Source organism: Clupea harengus, chromosome 23 (assembly GCF_900700415.2).
Source record: "Clupea harengus chromosome 23, Ch_v2.0.2, whole genome shotgun sequence".
NCBI classification, from domain to species: domain Eukaryota; kingdom Metazoa; phylum Chordata; class Actinopteri; order Clupeiformes; family Clupeidae; genus Clupea; species Clupea harengus.
The window spans coordinates 18,862,357-18,882,845 of NC_045174.1; the positions used below are offsets into that span (position 1 = coordinate 18,862,357).

General features: G+C 48.0%; 1 protein-coding gene and 1 long non-coding RNA gene across 2 annotated transcripts in view; both read right to left on the reverse strand.

Annotated features, from left to right (window-relative positions):
* Window positions 1-788: 788 nt before the first annotated feature.
* Window positions 789-7,850, reverse strand: LOC122128673. The gene is made up of 2 exons (XR_006151557.1): window positions 7,820-7,850; window positions 789-2,915 (listed from the first exon to the last, which is right to left on the reverse strand). It is a non-coding gene; the product is annotated as an uncharacterized LOC122128673 (long non-coding RNA).
* Window positions 3,912-20,489, reverse strand: part of cdc42ep4b (CDC42 effector protein (Rho GTPase binding) 4b) — a 27,324-nt gene continuing 10,746 nt past the window's right edge. Inside the window, exon 2 of the mRNA XM_012814430.3 lies at window positions 3,912-5,709. Coding sequence (XP_012669884.2) covers window positions 4,259-5,443 — 1,185 coding nt within the window. The 5' untranslated portion in view covers window positions 5,444-5,709 and the 3' untranslated portion in view covers window positions 3,912-4,258. The remainder of the gene's footprint in view (window positions 5,710-20,489) is intronic.

Here is a 20,489-nt window from a genome sequence, read left to right on the forward strand (position 1 = left end):
AATGCCTCGCTAACTCACACACACACACACACACCCACAACCAGATTGTTCATTACATTCGGGGGGCACCACACTCGCAAACACACACACACCCACAACCAGATTGTTCATTACATTCGGAGGGCACAGTGCGGGCATTGTCAGCAAGCCTGGCACCGGCTCTGAGGGAAGCCGTGTTTGTGTTTTCCATCACGCTATGAAGAGAGAGAGAGAAAGAGAGCAGGCATGCCAACACTGTTTTTCTTTTTTTTGTCTGAATTCAAGTATATTTACATAATATCAAACAGGAAGCTCTCGATAAAGCGTTGTGAATAGGGATGTTTATTTCCAAACGGTCTTTGTGAGAACTGATTCGCTGTCCATGTGGTGGTCCCTGATTTCATTCTCCTTTCTGTGTGTGTTTCAGTACTTTGATATTCGGTGCGCCTGACACTTTGATTGGCTCTTTACCTTGACCCTCTGACAGAACTATCAAACGTTGCTTAGAAAATGTGCAAGTCAGTACATTTCTCTACAGGGTATGTTATACTGGCAAGCACACAGGCAACCACACAAGGGATCAAATATTTCCCGAAAAGACTTTAGTCGAATGTTTAGTCAAATCGATTGTGTTTTTTTTTTCTCCCCTGGCTGGCTAAATGAGATGTTTTGACTTGCCTCTCGGTGTAGACAAATTAATGACAATCATAAAAAAAGTCAAACATGCACCGACTTGAGGTAAGTATTTTCTCAACATACGTCCTCCCTCTGATCCCCACACACTCCAAACAAAAGGCTCCACAGAGGAATGTTATGCAAAGATTACCGGCATTCTGTTTTATTGAAAAATATAGCAGTTATTCCAAAGTGAACCAGGAGCAAGGTAAATACATACATACATACACATTTATATATATATATATATTTATATGTATATATATATATATAATATTTATTAATGCAGAAGAGTGAAACAAATGAAAGGGGGAAATAACAAAACAGCTCCAAGTTGGCTTGAATAACTGAGACGATTCCTAAACTAATCCCGGACTCTGCAAAGAAACGCACACAAAAAAAAAAGAAATTTGCTTATTGATACACCCACTTTAATCTTGATAACTGGCAGCGATGCCCTTACTTGTAGTATCTGAATGTCACTGAAGTGGAAGAGAATCAAAACAGACAGACAAAATATTTACTTTCTCGCAGCTATCCGTGGCACAATGGCATTGCAATCTTAAACTCATCTGCAACATCTAAAGAAGAATGTTCTGGAGTGTTCTCAGACACAATGAGGTCTTCTAAGAAGCCACTGAGTGTTCTAAAGGAGAAGCAAAAAAAAAAAAAAAAAAAAAAAAAACACGTTGTAGCTGTATCGATAACCACGGTCACAGAATCTTCCAGAAGCTCCGTTTGACCAGGGACCAGTTCATACTAACACCTCCGCCTAAAAGGCGGGTGTTGATATACATTTTTGCAGAAGTCTCCATCAGTTGGCTATAGTGTTGGAGGGGATTGGGAGCCTGAGACCATGAAGTCAGTAAGCCTTTTGTCCCAATGGAACATAGCTATGTATGTTATAAAAGACAGACACACACACACACACACACACACACACTCACACACACACACACACACACACACACACACACACACACACACACACACACACACACACACACACACACGTAACCACAGTATTTGGCCTTTCTGGTTAGGTTACTGATATTACCACAGGATTCATCATGAACCTATTTGAACCACTGCCTGATCATAGAACTTGGCACATTTGCTCTCAACAGTATCTGTCTCCGTAAACTCAAGCATTTCTACCCCTCTACCCTACCTCTGTAAAACATCACCTTGCAAAGATCTCCTAAAGCGCCCTGGCTTCTCAACGCGACACAACACTCTAGACAAAGCATACCCTGACACGACACTCCAAGCCCATTTCCACCAGCGGACCGGATTCGGACCGGACCGGTCTCCTGGGTCCACCCTCCCCAACAGCCTGTTGACCCAGGAGCACGAGGAGCAGGTGACAGACATGTCCTCGTCCAGACCAAACCAAACGTGGCTTGTGTAAACTGACTGATGGCTTCCAGTCAAACCTCATGACTCGGATCCATTCTCAAGAGAGCGGATCCGGGCCAGATCAGAGCCGGGTCTGGACCGGGGTCAGTCTCTCGTTATGAAACCACCTGTTCTCTTGGCGTCCCCCCCCCTCTGTCCTATTTCCCGCTCTCAGTCTCTCTACACACCTACAAGTTTCCCGTACACTGATCAAGACGAAACACGCAGTCTTTCCTCACTATAACCTGTACTTCCAGCTCCTGCTTGATTCTATATCGAAAGGCCACTTGTATACAGACACACCTTGTGTGTTTGTGGAAAAGACTGAGATGGCAACACACACACACACACACACACACACACACACACACACACACACACACACACACACACACCAAGAGCTGTTTCTGTACAAAAGATAGCATTTGAGATGTGCAATATAGATCCACGTGATTGTAGTATCCTTGTCCATATAGTGTCTGGGTGTTGTAGTGTCATTCAGTGAAAAAAAAAACTTTGATTGGCAAGTCTCAAACAAAAATAGACCCCAAATCACATGTTTCTCAAATATTTCACTTGCAGTCATGATCGCACATAATGTGCAGGAATTCCAAGCCTCGGTTTTACAAAAAAAGAAAAAAAAAAATGTGACTGAAGACTCCATTTCCCAAGGTGCAATTCTGTAGCAGTCCATAGGTGAAGAGTTCATGAGTTGAGCTGCTCCAGGTCCCAGTATATACTACAATTATTGTATTAATGATATGTAGATGAAAAAAAACAACATAAGAAGGAATGAAGTGAATTATTAAGACAATGTGGAGGAGACAGACAGACAGACACATACACAGAGACACACACACACACTACTATGACACATGAACTTGTACTCCTCCTCACTTCCTTTCTATGTTGTTCTCTCTTTCCTTTGAGAGTCTGTGAACTCCGCGGTTCCCATATCTTTGACACACACACACATTAAATCTACATAGTACAACATAACTTTACTGTCTGTGACCCCTTCACCTCTCCCCTCTCTGACACACACACACACACACACACACACACACACACACACACACACACACACACACACACACACACACACACACACACACACACACACACACACACACACACACACACACACACACACACACACACACACACACACACACACACACACACACACACACACACACACACACACACACACACACACGTTGACCTCCGTCCACTCCACTAGCTCTTTCATTTCCTCTCGTTTGATGTGATGCCGTGTGTGCCTCTCCTCCATGTGACGTGACATGACATGACCACCACATGAACTCCACAGGCCTCACAGAGGAAGAGTCAGGTGGCTTCACCCCTATCTCGGCCGTGTGTGTGTGTGTGTCTTGTCTGATGTGAGCACACTGGTGATAGGGGTTGTGTGAAGTGGAGGTGGTGTTAACTTGATGGGCTCCTGTCAGCATGAATAGAGACACCATAGAGAGGTGAGTGCAGAGAAAGGGGGGATTGTGGGATAGGCTGGGAGGTGTGATGTGACGTCTATGGTGGGTTCCTGCAGTCACTCCAGACAGAGTCAGTGGTCAACACTGAAGTTCAATAAGGAAGTAAGGGAACAAAAGAGGGACAAGCCTCATAGGAGTGGAATAACTGTGTCCATATAAAGTGGATTCATCTACATCGTAACCCTACATCTCCCTACGTCACTTTCTCTCCTTCACAAACACACACACACACACACACACACATCTGCACACATTAATATGCACAAATACACCTGCCCGCACACATATGTGCAAACACACATGCAGTCACACGCATACACATTTTTCACTCTCTCATTCATTCACACACACACACACACACACACACTTTTCAGTCCTGGCTGCAGTGGTGACAGTAAGACACAGAGCTAAGTAGCAGGCGAAGGAGTGTATATTTGTCACACAGCGGTGAAAGGGAAGTGTGTCGAGTCTCTGTGTTTCTGTGTCGAGTTGTGTGAAGTTTCTGACGGACACGCCAGTCATTCATGGCCCAGCATGTCCATTCCACCTTTCAAAATGTCCTCATCCATCTCCTCTTCCAGTTCACTCTCTTCATCACGCCTTTTTTCTTTGTTTTCATCCCTCTCTCCTTTCTCCTCTCCTCTCCTCTCATCTAGATCCCTTTCCTTTCCCCCCGAACCACGCCCTCTTCACCTCTACACGCGGATCTCGTCCTCATCATCCTCGTCGTCCATGAAGGAGAAGTCCTTCTCGTCGTCCCTCGTCCGCCCGGGCGAGCTGAAGCGGGCGCTGTCCACGTCCGTCTCGCTCTGGTTGTGCTGCTGGTGTCCCCCGTGGATGGACATCTTGTCCTCCTGGACGGTAGAGCCAGAGCTGGACACGGAGCAGCTGTCCATGTGGTGGTGGTTGTTGTTGTTGTTGATGATGATGGGAGGTCTGCCGCCTCCTCCTCCTCCTCCCCCGCGGAGCTCAGGGTTGACGGAGGAGCGAGGGGGTCTGGAGGGGGGCGGAGGCGAGGGGGCATCGTCGTCGTCGTCATCGTCGTCGTTGCCGTTGTCCTCGGGGGGGCTGAGAGGGGGCGAGGTGCGCCCCTCCTCGTAGCCCAGGTCGTCTTCCTCCCAGCCGCGCTTGTCCATGACGCTGAGGATGTCCCCCAGCATGGACGGGCCCAGGTCGATGTGGAAGGACATGATGGACTCCGCGTGCTTCATGCCTCCGAAGCCGCCGCCGCCGCCGCGGGGGAGGGACGGCGGGAGGTCGCTCAGCTCGCCGAAGCGCCGCTCGCGCTCCAGCAGGTCCGGCTCCTGGGCCGCCAGCGTCACCGCGGCCGCCGCCGCCGCCCCGTTGGCCGGTTTCCTGCCGTCCAGCACGTCCCTGTCTCCGTCTCCCCCCGCCAGCGTCTTCAGCGGGCTGGAGGAGACGCTCTTGGGCATCGACCCGCCCATGCCCCCCGCGCCGGCCTCGTTGAGGTACGGCAGCGAGATGGCCGTCTTGACGTGAGCGGGCGACCCGGGCATCGCCGCGGAGACCGTGAGGGCAGAGGCGGAGCAGGGCTTCTGCTTGTCGGCGCGGTTGTACGACTGCGAGCGCTTGCTGCTGCGGAAGGTTCTGGAGAGCAGGCCGGGTTTGTGGCTGGGGGACTCCGGGGGGGGCGGGGGCGGTTGCTGGGGGGGGTGGTGGTGGCCCTCGGGCGGCTGACGGGGGGGCTCCCCGGAGCGGGTGCTCAGGAAGGAGGTGTCGCCGAAGGTGTCGCCGCCGCGGCCCACGTGCATGGTGTGGCGGAAGTCTCCCAGCGGCGCGCTGATCATCTCGTGGGTGAGGTCGGCGCGAGAGCGTCGCTTCGACTGCGAGCTCGACACCAGCTGCTTCAAGATGGGCATGCTGACGGGCTGGCGCTCACAGGAAAACACAAACAAACAAACAAACAAACAAACAAACAAAGCTCTCAATGGGAGCCGAGTCCAAATTCACCGTTTCCACGGGACGCTTTTTCAATGCGTTTGTATTAGTGTTGGTCGCTGGGCTCAAATGTCCATGGTGGTGTCAAGATGTCAAAAACGCCAGCTGTTTGCAGGTCGGAGCCATCTTAAATCCTCAGAGAAATGACAGCCCTTCGCCTGTGGCTCCAGATATCCAGCAAGCAAACCTAAACAAGAGGGAAACAGAGAGAGAGACGGAGAGAAAATTAATTCATGGATTCACAGTCACGTTGAACTTTAATGTTGTTACCGTCAGCCTTGGCAGGCTAGATGGAAAGGAACAGCTCACGGGCACAAACACACACACACACATACCAACACACCCACACACACGTACACACACATACCAACACACCCTCCTACACACACACACACACACCCACCAACCCACACACACGTACACACACACCCTCCTACACACACACACCCACCCACCCACCAACCCACACACACGTACACACACACACACGAGAGCCGTCTGCAGAAGTACACATAGCAGGGGCATCCTGAGAGTGAGTAGTGGGAGGCCGTTAAACCAGTACGTTTTCCTCTATGGCTGTCATCGTAGTCATCTGCGTTTGAGCCAAAAATCTCAGAAGATGACTCACGGGGCTAAATTTACCACAACCCTCCCCATCTGTCTTCAATCCCAACAGTAATCAGCCATGGAAACTTTTCGAAGGCCCGCCACCAAGAGAAAGGGAGAAAAGAAAAAATGGAAAAAGAAAAAAAGACGAACGTGAGCCGTACGGACACGGGGACTAGGGCTTATGTAAGCGCAAAGGGGAGGAGAGGGGGAAAGGAGGGGGGTGGAGAGGAGAGGAAAAGAAGTCCATCTCCACCATAGCAGTCCTCTACTCTCCAGCACAGTCACAGGCCCACTCGCTGGGATCGCACGCTACACCACAGGTCTACTCCCAGTAATCCTTTATGTAATGAGTAATGAGTAATGTGTTATGTAATGGCTGATGCATTATGAATGCTATTTTAGAAATCAAAAGCGCCGTTTAAACTTTCAGTGAGCAGGGAAAAAGCTTCAGGAAGAAGATATCTGCAAATGCTTAGGGCCTGCGAATGCATTCTGGGAGAATCCAAGGACATTAACAATTCAGGACCGCTGTCAGAAGCTGCAACAGTTGACATGAAAACTACTTAATAGACTACTATTGTTCAAACTACCACAACCAAAACTAGAACTACTTAATAGACTACTATTGTTCAAATTACCACAGCCAAAATTAGAACTACTTAATAGACTACTATTGTTCAAACTACCACAACTAAAACTAGAACTACTTAATAGACTACTATTCTTCAAACTACCACAAACAAAGCTAGAACTGTTCAATAGCAGGATACTCATTGATTTAAGGAGCTTAAAGAGCATGATGTCTGTCTTAAGGGTCTTGGTGTCCTATCATAGGAATCATAATATTCACAGGCAAGTGTGGTAGTCTTTCAGGAGAGACTCACTCACTCAGAAGTGCATTAAGAGGCTTTATCTGAAAACTAAAAGCTGCATTTCCAAACCCCAGTTGAAGTGACACACCACACACACACCACACACACACACACACACACACCACACACACACACACACACACACACACACACACACACACACAGCAGCCTGTGTCTGCTTGTTACATAACTCACAAGGTCACAGGGCTCAAGCTGTGGATACTCAAGCTGTGGATAGCTGTCAATCAAACAGTAATGGAGAGGGGGAAAGAAAGAAAGTGAAAAAGTAAGGGGGAAGGAGGGAGAGAGAGAAAGAGAACCCTATAGATATAGAGGAAGGGGGAGAGAGATAAAGAGAGAGAGGAATAAAGAGGAAGGGGGGAGTAAGAGAGAAAGATAGATGTAAAGAGAGAGAGAGGGAGGTAAAGAAGAAGGGAGAGAGAGAGAGAGAGCGAGAGGGAGGGAGGTAAAGAGGAAGGGGAGAGAGAGAGAGAGAGAGAGAGAGAGAGAGAGAGAGAGATAGATAGATAAAGAAGAAGGGGGAGTGAGAGAGAGAGAAGTAAAGAAGAAGGGGGAGTGAGAGAGAGAGAAGTAAAGAAGAAGGGGGAGTGAGAGAGAGAGAGAGAGAGAGAGAGAGAGAGAGAGAGAGAGAGAGAGAGAGAGAGAGAGAGAGAGAGAGAGAGAGAGAGAGAGAGAGAGAGAGGAGAGAGAGAGAGAGAGAGAAGTAAAGCTGTGCTGCACTCTTCACCCGACAACACCAGTAGGTACTGGGTCTTCTAAAATATAAATAACCAGCTTCTTGCAACATCGCCATACCACACACACACACACACACACACACACACACACACACTTTTCAATCTTTTATCCTCACTTTTGCTTTAAATGTCACACAAAAACACCACATACACAGAGAGAGGAAAAATAAACACTCATGTTCTCACTCTGCCACACACACACACAGAGGAAAACAGAATCACTCATTTTCTCACTGTGCCACACACACACACACACACACACACACACACACACACACACACACACACACACACACACACAGGATAACAGAATCACTAATTGTCTCACTCTGCCACACACACACACACACAGAGGATAACAGAATCACACATTTTCTCACTCTGCCACACACACACACACACTCACCCACACACACACACAGGATAACAGAATCACACATTTCCTCACTCTGCCACACACACACACACACACACACAGAGTTATTGAATTGGCACCCTCCTCCTCCATTGTGTCCCCATAAGCCCCCTCTAAGAGGGTCTAAACCCCCATAAGTCTGTTTTCATTCCCCCTTTAGCCACCAGCCGTCTGCTTCATTTCCTCTCCTCTGTTCTCTCCCTCTTTCAGCCGCATCCCCCCATCCCTCCGTTCTCTTTCTCTCTCAGCCTCATCCCCCATCCCTCCGTTCTCTTTCTCTCTCAGCCTCATCCCCCATCCCTCCGTTCTCTTTCTCTCTCAGCCTCATCCCCCCATCCCTCCGTTCTCTTTCTCTCTCAGCCTCATCCCCTCATCCCTCCGTTCTCTTTCTCTCTCAGCCTCATCCCCTCATCCCTCCGTTCTCTCCCTCTTTCAGCCTCATCCCCTCATCCCTCCGTTCTCTTTCTCTCTCAGCCTCATCCCCCCATCCCTCCGTTCTCTTTCTCTCTCAGCCTCATCCCCTCATCCCTCCGTTCTCTCCCTCTTTCAGCCTCATCCCCCATCCCTCCGTTCTCTTTCTCTCTCAGCCTCATCCCCCCATCCCTCCGTTCTCTCCCTCTCTCAGCCTCATCCCCCCATCCCTCCGTTCTCTCCTCTCTCAGCCGCATCCCCCCATCCCTCCGTTCTCTCCCTCTTTCAGCCTCATCCCCCCATTCTCTTTCTCTCTCAGCCTCATCCCCCATCCCTCCGTTCTCTCCCTCTTTCAGCCTCATCCCCTCATCCCTCCGTTCTCTTTCTCTCTCAGCCTCATCCCCCCATCCCTCCGTTCTCTTTCTCTCTCAGCCTCATCCCCCCATCCCTCCGTTCTCTCCCTCTCTCAGCCTCATCCCCTCATCCCTCCGTTCTCTCCCTCTTTCAGCCTCATCCCCCCATCCCTCCGTTCTCTTTCTCTCTCAGCCTCATCCCCCCATCCCTCCGTTCTCTTTCTCTCTCAGCCTCATCCCCCCATCCCTCCGTTCTCTCCCTCTTTCAGCCTCATCCCCCCATCCCTCCGTTCTCTTTCTCTCTCAGCCTCATCCCCCCATCCCTCCGTTCTCTCCCTCTCTCAGCCTCATCCCCCCATCCCTCCGTTCTCTCCTCTCTCAGCCGCATCCCCCCATCCCTCCGTTCTCTCCCTCTTTCAGCCTCATCCCCCCATTCTCTTTCTCTCTCAGCCTCATCCCCCCATCCCTCCGTTCTCTCCCTCTTTCAGCCTCATCCCCTCATCCCTCCGTTCTCTTTCTCTCTCAGCCTCATCCCCCCATCCCTCCGTTCTCTTTCTCTCTCAGCCTCATCCCCCCATCCCTCCGTTCTCTCCCTCTCTCAGCCTCATCCCCCCATCCCTCCTCTCTAACTGGTGGCCTGTGAGATGCAGGGGAGTGGCATGTGGCTCCACAGACTGCATGGTGGCCGGATCACAGCGGAGGGGGATCGTGTGTGTGTGTGTGAGTGTGAGAGTGAGTGTATATGTGTTTGTGTATATGTAGACCACACAGTATGATGAGATCATAGGGGAGGCTCATTTCAGAAGTGGTGTGTGAATAAGTGTGTGTACGTGTGTGGGCTTGTCTTGTGCATGATGTTGCCATGTACGAACCTCTCTTTACGTGTGTGTGTGTGTGTATGTATGTGTGTGAGATTGTCCAATCGATGATTGTTGTCCATGTAGGAACCTTTCTGTGTGTGTGTGTGTGTGTGTGTGTGTGTGTGTGTGTGTGTGTGTGTGTGTGCGCTTGTGTGAGATCTGTGGTTCAGTCCTCCGGAGTGGTGACTTCATCATGTGATTACATGACACACACACACACCCCCACCCGGTCCTCTCAGTCTGTTCGGCCTCTCTGATAAGCAGTGTGTGTGTGTGCGGTGTGTGTGTGTGTGTATGTGGCGTGTATGTGTATGTGTGTGGTGTGTGTGTGTGTGTGTTGATGTGTGTATGTGGTATGTGTGTGTGTGTGTGTGTGTGTGTGTGTGTGTGTGTGAATATGTGTATGTATGTGGTGTGTATGTATGTATGTGTGTGTGCGCTGTATGTTTGTGTGGGGTGAAAAAAGCACTGATTACATCTACACCGACAAGTAGCCCAATTCCTTTCAGCTACGGCTGCTGAGGAGGGACAAAAAGCAGGAGGAAGTCACAGGAAGGAGCTCAGATGGGGAATACGGACATTGCTGGGCTTAGACTGAAACATGAAACCTGGTGGCCTAGTTTTGTGCCTGTGTGTGTGTGTGTGTGTGTGTGTGTGTGTGTGTGTGTGTGTGTGTGTGTGAGAGCGAATAGACGAAAGCGAAATGCGAGTCTAGAAGAAAAAGGGTGTGTGGGAGTGTGAGAGAAAGACAGACAGACAGACATTGATACAGACAGAGGAAGATAGTGTGTGTGTGTGTGTGTGTGTGTGTGTGTGTGTGTGTGTTTTCTATTATGACTATACACATGGATATAGACTTTGCAGAAAATCAAGCCATGCAGTAGAGCTAAGGTTTGGCCTGTGAAAACATCTCCCACTACATCTTAAAACAAACCAACGTAACCTTTCTTGAATTATGTGTACGGGTCAGTCATTGTACCAGACAGTGTGTGAGCCTTGAGTGTGTGTGTGTGTGTGTGTGTGTGTGTGTGTGTGCCCGCCTGGCATGCCATCTAGGTCAAGTGTCGCTACAGGCAACCGTATCCTTTGGCAACGTCACCCTTGGACACATTTGCATCTGGGGCAAACAAAAGGGCATTTACGGCACCGGACACTCTAGCATGCCCCGGGGGGGGGGGGGGGGGGGGGGGGGGGGGGGGGGGCTCTGATGGGCGATACGGTCCTGGCCTGGTTCCTGTCTTAGAGCCCACCATCTCTGAGAAGAACTTATTCAGAACCACACTCTTTTGTTTTTTGTTCAACAACTCCATGTAACCTTTGTTTTGGGTCTCAAAAGTGTGTGTGTGTGTGTGTGTGTGTGTGTGTGTTTCTGGTGTTCATTCAGTGCCCACACACACAAAAATCCTCATTTACACACACACACAGACACACAAGCCAGAGGGAAAGAAAAGATTTGTGAATGACTAATGCTCCTGGGATTTGTCATACCAACAAAGTCTCTGACAGGAAAAAAGACAAAGACGCCTCACACTGCAATCCACACACACACACACACACACACACACACACACACACACACACACACACACACACACACACACACAGGTCAAAGAGGGTATTAACCTCGAGGTTTGGCTTTAAATCCTTATCTAAACTATTGAAGGCATTCAAACGACTTTCTCAACTTACGACATTTGCTCCATGTAAATATCCTGAAAACATAAATAGGAAAACATTCCTAAAGCCTTCTGGCATGTCGTACGGTGGCCCTGAAAAGAAATTCATTTAACAAGCTTAAGGAATGTAATGGGGGAGGGGGGTAATAATTAATCAGGTGCCGATTGGATCAAAGGGTTTAAAAATTACCATACCTTTGAGCAAGGGACAATTGCCAAGTAGGTAGTCATGTTGTACTTGGCAAAGTCCAAACACCTTGATGAACAGTTTCAGTGCAGGCTATGCTAGATATTTGACACGGACAGAGCCAAAATGGCCAATGCAAGACTGGAAACAGACACAGGGTGGTGTGTTGACAGGAGCTAACTAGCTGCCAGATGCTAATAGCAGTGTGTGTGTGTGTGTGTGTGTGTGTGTGTGTGTGTGTGAGTTAGAAGAGATGGCCTTGGACAAGGAGACTTGGTAAAGACGTCATACTAGCATACATCATAGGCGTGTGTTTCGACCACAGGAACTGCCCCGCCAGGGCCGTTACCAAGGAGAAATAGGAACACACCCCGGGGTAGGTGCTTCTGTGTTGCCCTGACACTCCTGGGTGGGGCTTACAGTGATGATTGACACTTATTGGTTATACACGACCTGAGTGGAATACAATAAGCGCTATTTTTTGAAACCAGCAGGAATTTACAGATATACATATTTTTTACCAGCGGTTATGCAGTGAATACTGAAAGACAAAATGGCTGAGCTGAAAATCCTTTAAAAAAAAAGGGAGGGAGATCATACTCAACAGCAACACTGTTTCAGTCATTCTCTCCCTTGTCCCTCAATCCTTCTCCAACCTCTTTCACACCTTATCTCTCCACTCTCTCGTTCCTTCTCTTCTTCCTCTTTTCTTTTCTCCCTCCACGTCTCCAGGGGGCGAGTGTTCCTGTTCTCACCAGTGTTTCTGACGTCCCATAACAGAGCCTATTCTGTCTCTTTCTTTCTCTCATTTCCCCACAGACACACTCCCACCCACCCACCCACTCCCTTCACACACACAATCCTAAACAATGGTTACCAATGAGCCATCCTGCGCGGACCCACCACATCAGCTCCATGCCTTTGAACCCTGAGATCCCCCCCCCCCCCCCCCCCCCCACACACAGGTAGCTCAGCATGAAGATCTCCTTCTAAATGCTCCCCCCAGCCCCGTGTGCCCCCCCCTCCACAGGTAGATCAGCATAGAGATCTCCTCCTTCTAAATGCCCCTCCACTGCCCCGTGTGCCCCCCCCTCCACAGGTAGCTCAGCATGGACATATCCTTCTAAATGCCCCCCCCACAGCCTCCACCCCAGGAGTGCCTCCGCTAATCAATGCAGGCCGGTGTCATTAAAGAGAGCCAAGGTCCTCCTCCGCAGTTAGCATGTTTAGCATTCTAAAGCCCCCTGAAGGCTCCTAGGTGACAATGGGGACGCATGGGGAGAAGGGGCAATAGAACACGCCGCTGAGTCAATTAGCAAGTCAGGCTAGGCTCAATTAGCGAATTAGCATTGACACGCTCCAGCCGTGAGGTAGGGGGGGGGGGGGGGTGAATAGATCTAATGCCAGATAAAACAGCAGCAACAGAGAAGAAAGGAAAGGAAAAGAAAAGAAGACAAAAGAAAAGAGGAAAAGAAGGAGGTGAAAAGAAGGAGGGAGAGGGGGACAAAAATAAATGTACTGCCAGGTAAACCAGCAGAGATGGAAAACTTTGGTCCTGGGGTGATGTATGGTTAACTTTCCACCTTGGTACAGCACATGGGGATGTGTGTTTGAGAGAGGGTGTGTTTGCGTTCAACGCCATTAAACTTCAGAGCTATGAAAATATCATGGACACACACACACACACACACACACACACACACACACCAGCACAAGGCCTCTGAGGTATTTGAGTGTAGAAGTAATCATTTAAAGAATCAAAGGCAGTTTGCCCTCCACCGGGCCTCTGTTTGCGCACACACACACACACACACACACACACACACACACACACACACACACACACACACACACACACACACACACACAGAGAGAGACACACACACACACACACACACACACACACACACACACAGAGACACACACACAGAGACACAGAGACACACACACACCAGGCCTCTGTGTTTGCAGGGCTGCTGGATGTCTTTGGGGTCCCCAGCAGGTCCAGATGCCTCACCGCAGTCACTCTCACTGGGGGAGAGGAACCAGCAGGCCAGGCCACTCTGGATCACCAGTCATAACACAGCGCACAAACAGACACACACACACACACAGAGCAGTGGACAGTCATGTCACATCTGGAGACACACACACCTGCAGACATGCATATAAACACACACAAACACATATAAACACACACACACACACCTGCAGGCATGCATATAAACGCACACACACACACACACAGGGAGCAGCGGGCAGTCATGTCACATCTGGGGAGACACACACACAGCGAATATCTGGCCTGAAACAGTCTAGCTGTGGCCTTTGCTAAAAAGACCAAGTGGAGAACTGAAGAGCAGAACAGAAGGACCATGAGAGAGATCTGATCCACTGTCTCCTCAACACTCCATGCAGGTCAGGTTAGAATGGTAATAGGAGCTTCATTTGATTAGATTAGGACTCTTCGGTACATTAGGATTTATGAGGTGATGTGTGTACTACTGAGAGAGAGAGAGAGAGGAAAAGAAAGAAAAAGAGCAACCATCGGAGACTGAATCTGACGGTACTGTGCTGCAGTTATGTAACCCTGCGCTGCTCTTCCTAGTCACATGACCTCACAGAGCGGTTGATGCATGAATGATTAACTACATCTTATCTGGTCGTCACGGAAACTACCTTCAACCCTACTCACACAACGCACGCTCCTCACTACACAACAGCACTCCCTTACATCCTCACTCTTAAAGCATAAACTGGGCTTGACATATATATACACGCTCCTCACTACACAACAGCACTCCCTTACATCCTCACTCTTAAAGCATAAACTGGGCTTGACATATGAATATAAGAGATACAGCACACCCTTACATCCTCACTCTTAAAGCATAAACTGGGCTTGACATATGAATACAAGAGATACAGATACTCATACCCTCTATCCATCACATGAATGTATGTGCACAAACAAAAACACACGCTAATATACAAACACACACACACACACACTTTTTCTAAGTTTGGGACCGTAATGGTAGAGGAGTACAGATGCGATGTGACCGGACGGACGGACAGGGGGGGGGGGGGGACACTTCAGTTCACGTATATGTGAGGGGTTACTGTGCGCATTGTGACAGTCTTATTTATAGACACGGTTCCATTTTTTAAAACAGGGACCGGGGGAACGTGCCAATGAAAAACACAACGACATCACTAATTCACTCAGCATTGCTTGCTGCTACCCAGCAATTAACGGTGGTTGGAGGAAAGTCTTGCAGACTCTGAAGTTCAAACATAAATATTTCAAGAGGATTACAATGTAAGGAAAAGCCTTTTTTGAGTTCAAAACAGGACACAGATAAAGAACAGTTTACTAGACTGAGGCAGTTTCCTCATGAAAAAGAGGAAAACGCATCATTTTGACAGCTGTGTTCTGGGTGATTGAGGCAGCCAAGAGCAGGGCTGTGTTGAGCTGTTAGTGCACCTGAATGGTCATCGTGCGTGTCATCGGATCGCAGATGGCTTTAACCGTGTGTGTGTGTGTGTGTGTGTGTGTGTGTGTGTGTGTGTGTGTGTGTGTGTGTGTGTGTGAGAGAGAGTGATTCATAGTGTGACCACAGATGGCTTTACTCATCAAAATAATTGAACATGGCAAACTACAAAACGCTCAAAAGGCTGTTTCAAAAAGGCTCTTTCTTTTGTTAGGAAGGTTCATTGAATCTCCATTTAGGACACCTAAATATCTGTAACGACCAATTAAAACACGGTTAGGTGTTAGGTGTACCAATAGGTTACGGAATACATTTTAAAAAACTACTGAGATAAAAAAAAGAATCCTTGGGATCGCTTTTTAAAGTCCTCCAATCTAAACACAGAAAGAGAGTTTCCTCAGGAATAATTCAGGGAGACCATTGTAGAGGTGTCACACAACAGAGACCTTACACAACAGAGACATTACACAACAGAGACCTTACACAACAGAGACCTCACACAACAGAGACCTCACACAACAGAGACCTTACACAACAGAGACATTACACTCGAGCCCTCTACACACTGTGCCCTGAAGCTAACAAGGGTCCATAAAATTGTCATGTTTAATGTTTGAGGTGTGAATTGCTCATTTCCTATTGTCGGCACACACTTTCACACATCAATCCATCCCCCCCCCCCCCCCCCCCCCCCCCCCCCAACCACACACACACACAAAGAACTTGGGAGGTGTTACTCTTTTTGTAGTGGTTATGGCCTCATTCATTGTCGTGCTAATGTGAAAAGGCAATCAATCGGATGAAGCCATCTATCAACAGAGTTCTCTCACACACACACACACACACACACACACACACACACAGATACTCTCTCTCACTCACACACCTTCAGTCAAACAGAAGCCACAAGTCAGTCATTCAAAGGGAACATGACCAGTGCCAACATAAAGCTAAGACAGCTGCAATAAGTGAATAGCTGAGATGAAATCTAGCTAACCTAGTAGACTAGCAGCAGAGAGTACAGCTTTAAAGAGTGTGTGTGCGATGGCGTAGCAGCAGAGAGTACAGCTTTAAAGAGTGTGTGTGCGATGGCCGAGCAGTAGACCGTACAGCTTTAAAGAGTGTGTGTACGATGGCCTAGCAGCAGAGAGTACAGCTTTAAAGAGTGTGTGTACGATGGCGTAGCAGCAGAGAGTACAGCTTTAAAGAGTGTGTGTACGATGGCCATGTCTGTGGTGTATTGGGGGACCTTGGGCCTGGCCTAGCTATGCTCAGTTCATTTGACCTCATTTGAACACACAACTCTCTCTGGAACCTTCTAAATCTCACACACTTGAAGCAGATAGTATGGAGTAGAGTCATATCTGCAGCAGTCATCTACCCACAGACCACTTCTCCTTTGTGTATGGATGGAGGTTAGCAACAGTGACGGGTGTCAAAGCATCCTGTGGAAGTGTGTTCTGGGTGTGTGTTTGAGTAAAAGCCACAGGGTGTGTACATGTGCAAACATGAGAATCATGTTGTCAGTTGTCTGTGCGTATGTATGCCAAGGGACATGTATGGTGTGTGTGTGTGTGTGTGTGTCTACGTGTGTGTGTGTGTGTGTGGGTGTTTGCATACGTATGTGATCTTTGGTCCCTAAAACACCAGTAGAGCAGCTCCTAACACTCTTCGGTAAACTCATTACCTGACCTTTCACCTCTAACCACTCTCTTGTGCACACACACACCACTCTCTTGTGCACACACACTCACACACACACACACACACACACACACACACAAATCTCTGTGACCTGTCTCACCACGCCTTCACACACAGCAGCATTCCCAGCACATGTAGCAGCTACCACACACACACACACACACACACAAAATCAGAGATCTGTTTCACTCTTTGTTCTTCTACCATCTTTCCTCCCTCTCTAACCCTCTTCCCTCATTCTCATCCTCATCTCAGCACTCCAAACTACTGACAATGAAGTATGCAACACAACATACATAATAGATTGGATTTATGTAAGAGGCTGCAAGTATTTTTATACTAAGTAGTTTTACTGCCGCTAAAATAAATGGTCTCTTTGTTTCTTTTCATGCATCATTAAAATGTACAGCTAGTTATATAGACTGAGGTCGATCATTATGAGGCCTTGTGAATGCGTTATAATCTTTTATGAACGTGTTTTTTTTAATGCTTTGTGGATACTGAGTAAAGTAAAGTGTTATCGTACTTGTTTCTTCACCTCTCCATCTTCCCATCTCTCTCTAGCGTTCTGTACCTCCTCGAGTACAATGTCAGCTGGATTTCCTCGGTGTTCAGCACTAAAGGATACATGTCAAGTACTGCTGAAGCTTCACAGACTCAGTCTATTTTCAAAGCCAGCCCTCTGGTGCTTGGAGTAATATTCTATGGTGCATGAACGTAGATGTGTCATGTCCTGGAGTAATATTCTATGGTGCTTTAATATAGAGGCGTCATGTCCTTGAGTAATATTCTATGGTGCTTTAATATAGAGGTGTCATTTCTTGGTGTAATGTTCTCTGGGCACTCCCTTGGGTTTGGAAGTGAAGATTGACAAGCACATCCTATATGCAACAAGACATCATTTACACAGTGTGGTGTGTGTGTGTGTGTGTGTGTGTGTGTGTGTGTGTAGCCCGTATATACTTTGCATAATGTTGCGTCTGCTGTTGTGGTGGAGTGCAGTCACAACCTGCTCTTCCGGTTTACCTCTTATCTGCACAACACCCCTGTGTGACCGTTCACCTTCAGGCGAGACATGACACACACACACACACACACACACACACACCTCAGTCAGGCTAGGCACAGGAAGTGAGGTCACTGCACACATGTAATACCCATGTGAATGAGTTAATGACAGTATGGAAAGGGTGGCTCAGTTCTAAGCGGTTAAGTGTGTGTGTGTGTGTGTGTGTGTGTGTGTGTGTGTGTGTGTGTGTGTGTGTGTGTGTGTGTGTATATATGTATATATATAGAGGGGAGGGGGCTTCAGACAAGCTTACACATAAGCTTGTCCATTAAAAGCAATTATGTCACACCACAGGAAGAGTAGAGCTGGAGCTACTGACTAGGTTTGTGTGTGTGTGTGTGTGTGTGTGTGAAAACACAACACATAGGTCTTAAAAGCACAGCAGGTCAGTATACACCATCATATGCACTAATATGCTCTAATGACTGAAATGGGGTAAGTCTCTAAGTCTATACACTCTGTAATTAGAGCACTGGGTTATTTGGGCATATGCTAAGAGCATATGGAAAAAGACCTCTATTCTGAAGTATGGTAACTATGTTGGGGCTATTAACACATTAGTGGGCTTACGAGTAAGCACCCTGAGTATGTGGGTTCATTTGAGTGGGTTAATATGCTCCACATGACATTAGACCAGGGACGAGACATTACAGCCCGTGGCTAAGAGCAAAGGCTACCATGGGTTTAACACAGTGTTAAATGTGAGGACGATGACTTCGAAGGGGGTCGAGATTTGACACAAATAAACCCATGGCTTAATGTAAGGCATCTTTTAAAATGATGCCTTCAATACAGACAGACATACTCCAAGTATAATCTAGCATGGGCAGACATTGAAGTGGTTTTGTACACGTAGGAGTGTTCATAGACACAGAAGTGGGTTGATTATTGACAAATAAACTTGAAGTTAATGCAAGATATGTTTGATAAAGTGTTTAGTGTTTTTGAAGCAGATGTGCTCCAAGTACTGACACACACACACACGCGCACACACACACAGGCTCCGTGTCTCACAGCTACGGAGTCTGGTCAGTTCATGGAAATGTGAAACTTGTGTTGCCAGTCAAGCCCTGTGCCGGTATGCCTTGATGAAGTAGCTTTAGTGTGTGTGTGGGGGGGGGGGGGGGGGACACACACTCTTTTACACACACACACACACACACACACACACACACACACACACACACACACACACACACACACACACACACACACACACACACACACACACACACACACGCGCACAGTGACTGTTTTGGTTTTCATTTGCAAGTAGCTGTAGTTCAAGGCTCGTGATGATCCTGTGCTAGAAAATGAAGGATGCATCGACCTTTGAGTGAAAGGGGGGAGAGTGAAGGGGAAACAATAGGATCCACCTTAGAGTGAAGGGGAAACAATAGGATCCACCTTAGAGTGAAAGGGAAACAATAGGATCCACCTTAGAGTGAAGGGGAAACAATAGGATCCACCTTAGAGTGAAGGGGAAACAATAGGATCCACCTTAGAGTGAAGGGGAAACAATAGGAAGACAAGAAGAAGAGGTGGAGGTGAGGTAAGTGTGTGAGGATGGGACTTGTCTCTGGCATCTCATCCTATCGGACAAGCAGGGACGGCATTCAACAGGTCCTGTAACAAAGCATGCATTCACAAGATGCAAATACTATGAACAGCCACACACACACACACACACACACACGTGTATATGCGCATCTATAACAATCACACACACACACACACACAAAGACAAATGTGGACCCCCACATGTGCATACACTTGCCCGCCCGCCCACATACAGGCACAGACAAACACACACAGACACACACACACACAGACACAGGTGCGCACACACACACACAGGGTTAGAGGTTTTGTTTACAACCATGGAGGACCCAAGTATGTTTGGTAAAGGAATCCCCACAAAAGTGATTAGTTTCCTCTTGAACTCTTGACAGGCTGCGAGTGTACACATGTGTGTGTGAGTGTGTGTACATACGTACGTGTGTAATTGTGTGTGTGTATACGCGTCCCTACCTCAGGGAAGAAAACATCCCTGGGCCCCTTGCCACACACACACACACACACACACACACACACACACACACACACACACACACACAGAGAGAGAGACCACAGAGAGATTAGTGTGCTCATGTTTAAACAAGGTAAAATAAACTGAGCACAGCAAAGCCAGCGGTGCCCCAGTGCACCGCAAACATGACCACCTTACACACACACACACACACACACACACACACACACACACACACACACACACACACACACACACACACACACACACACACACACACACACACACACACACACACACACACACACACCAAGACCTCACCACACTTTACAACTAATTTCATATCTCCTCACACCAAAATTACACATGAAGACCCCAAAACTCTGCATCGCTGAACTCAAAACAGTATAAAAGAATCTAGCTGATCACACACACACACACACACACACACACACACACACTTCCCCCTGAAGTCTCGCTCCAGATCTAGCTGCTTTGGTCTCCATCTCCTCACCACCATTCTAAATGAC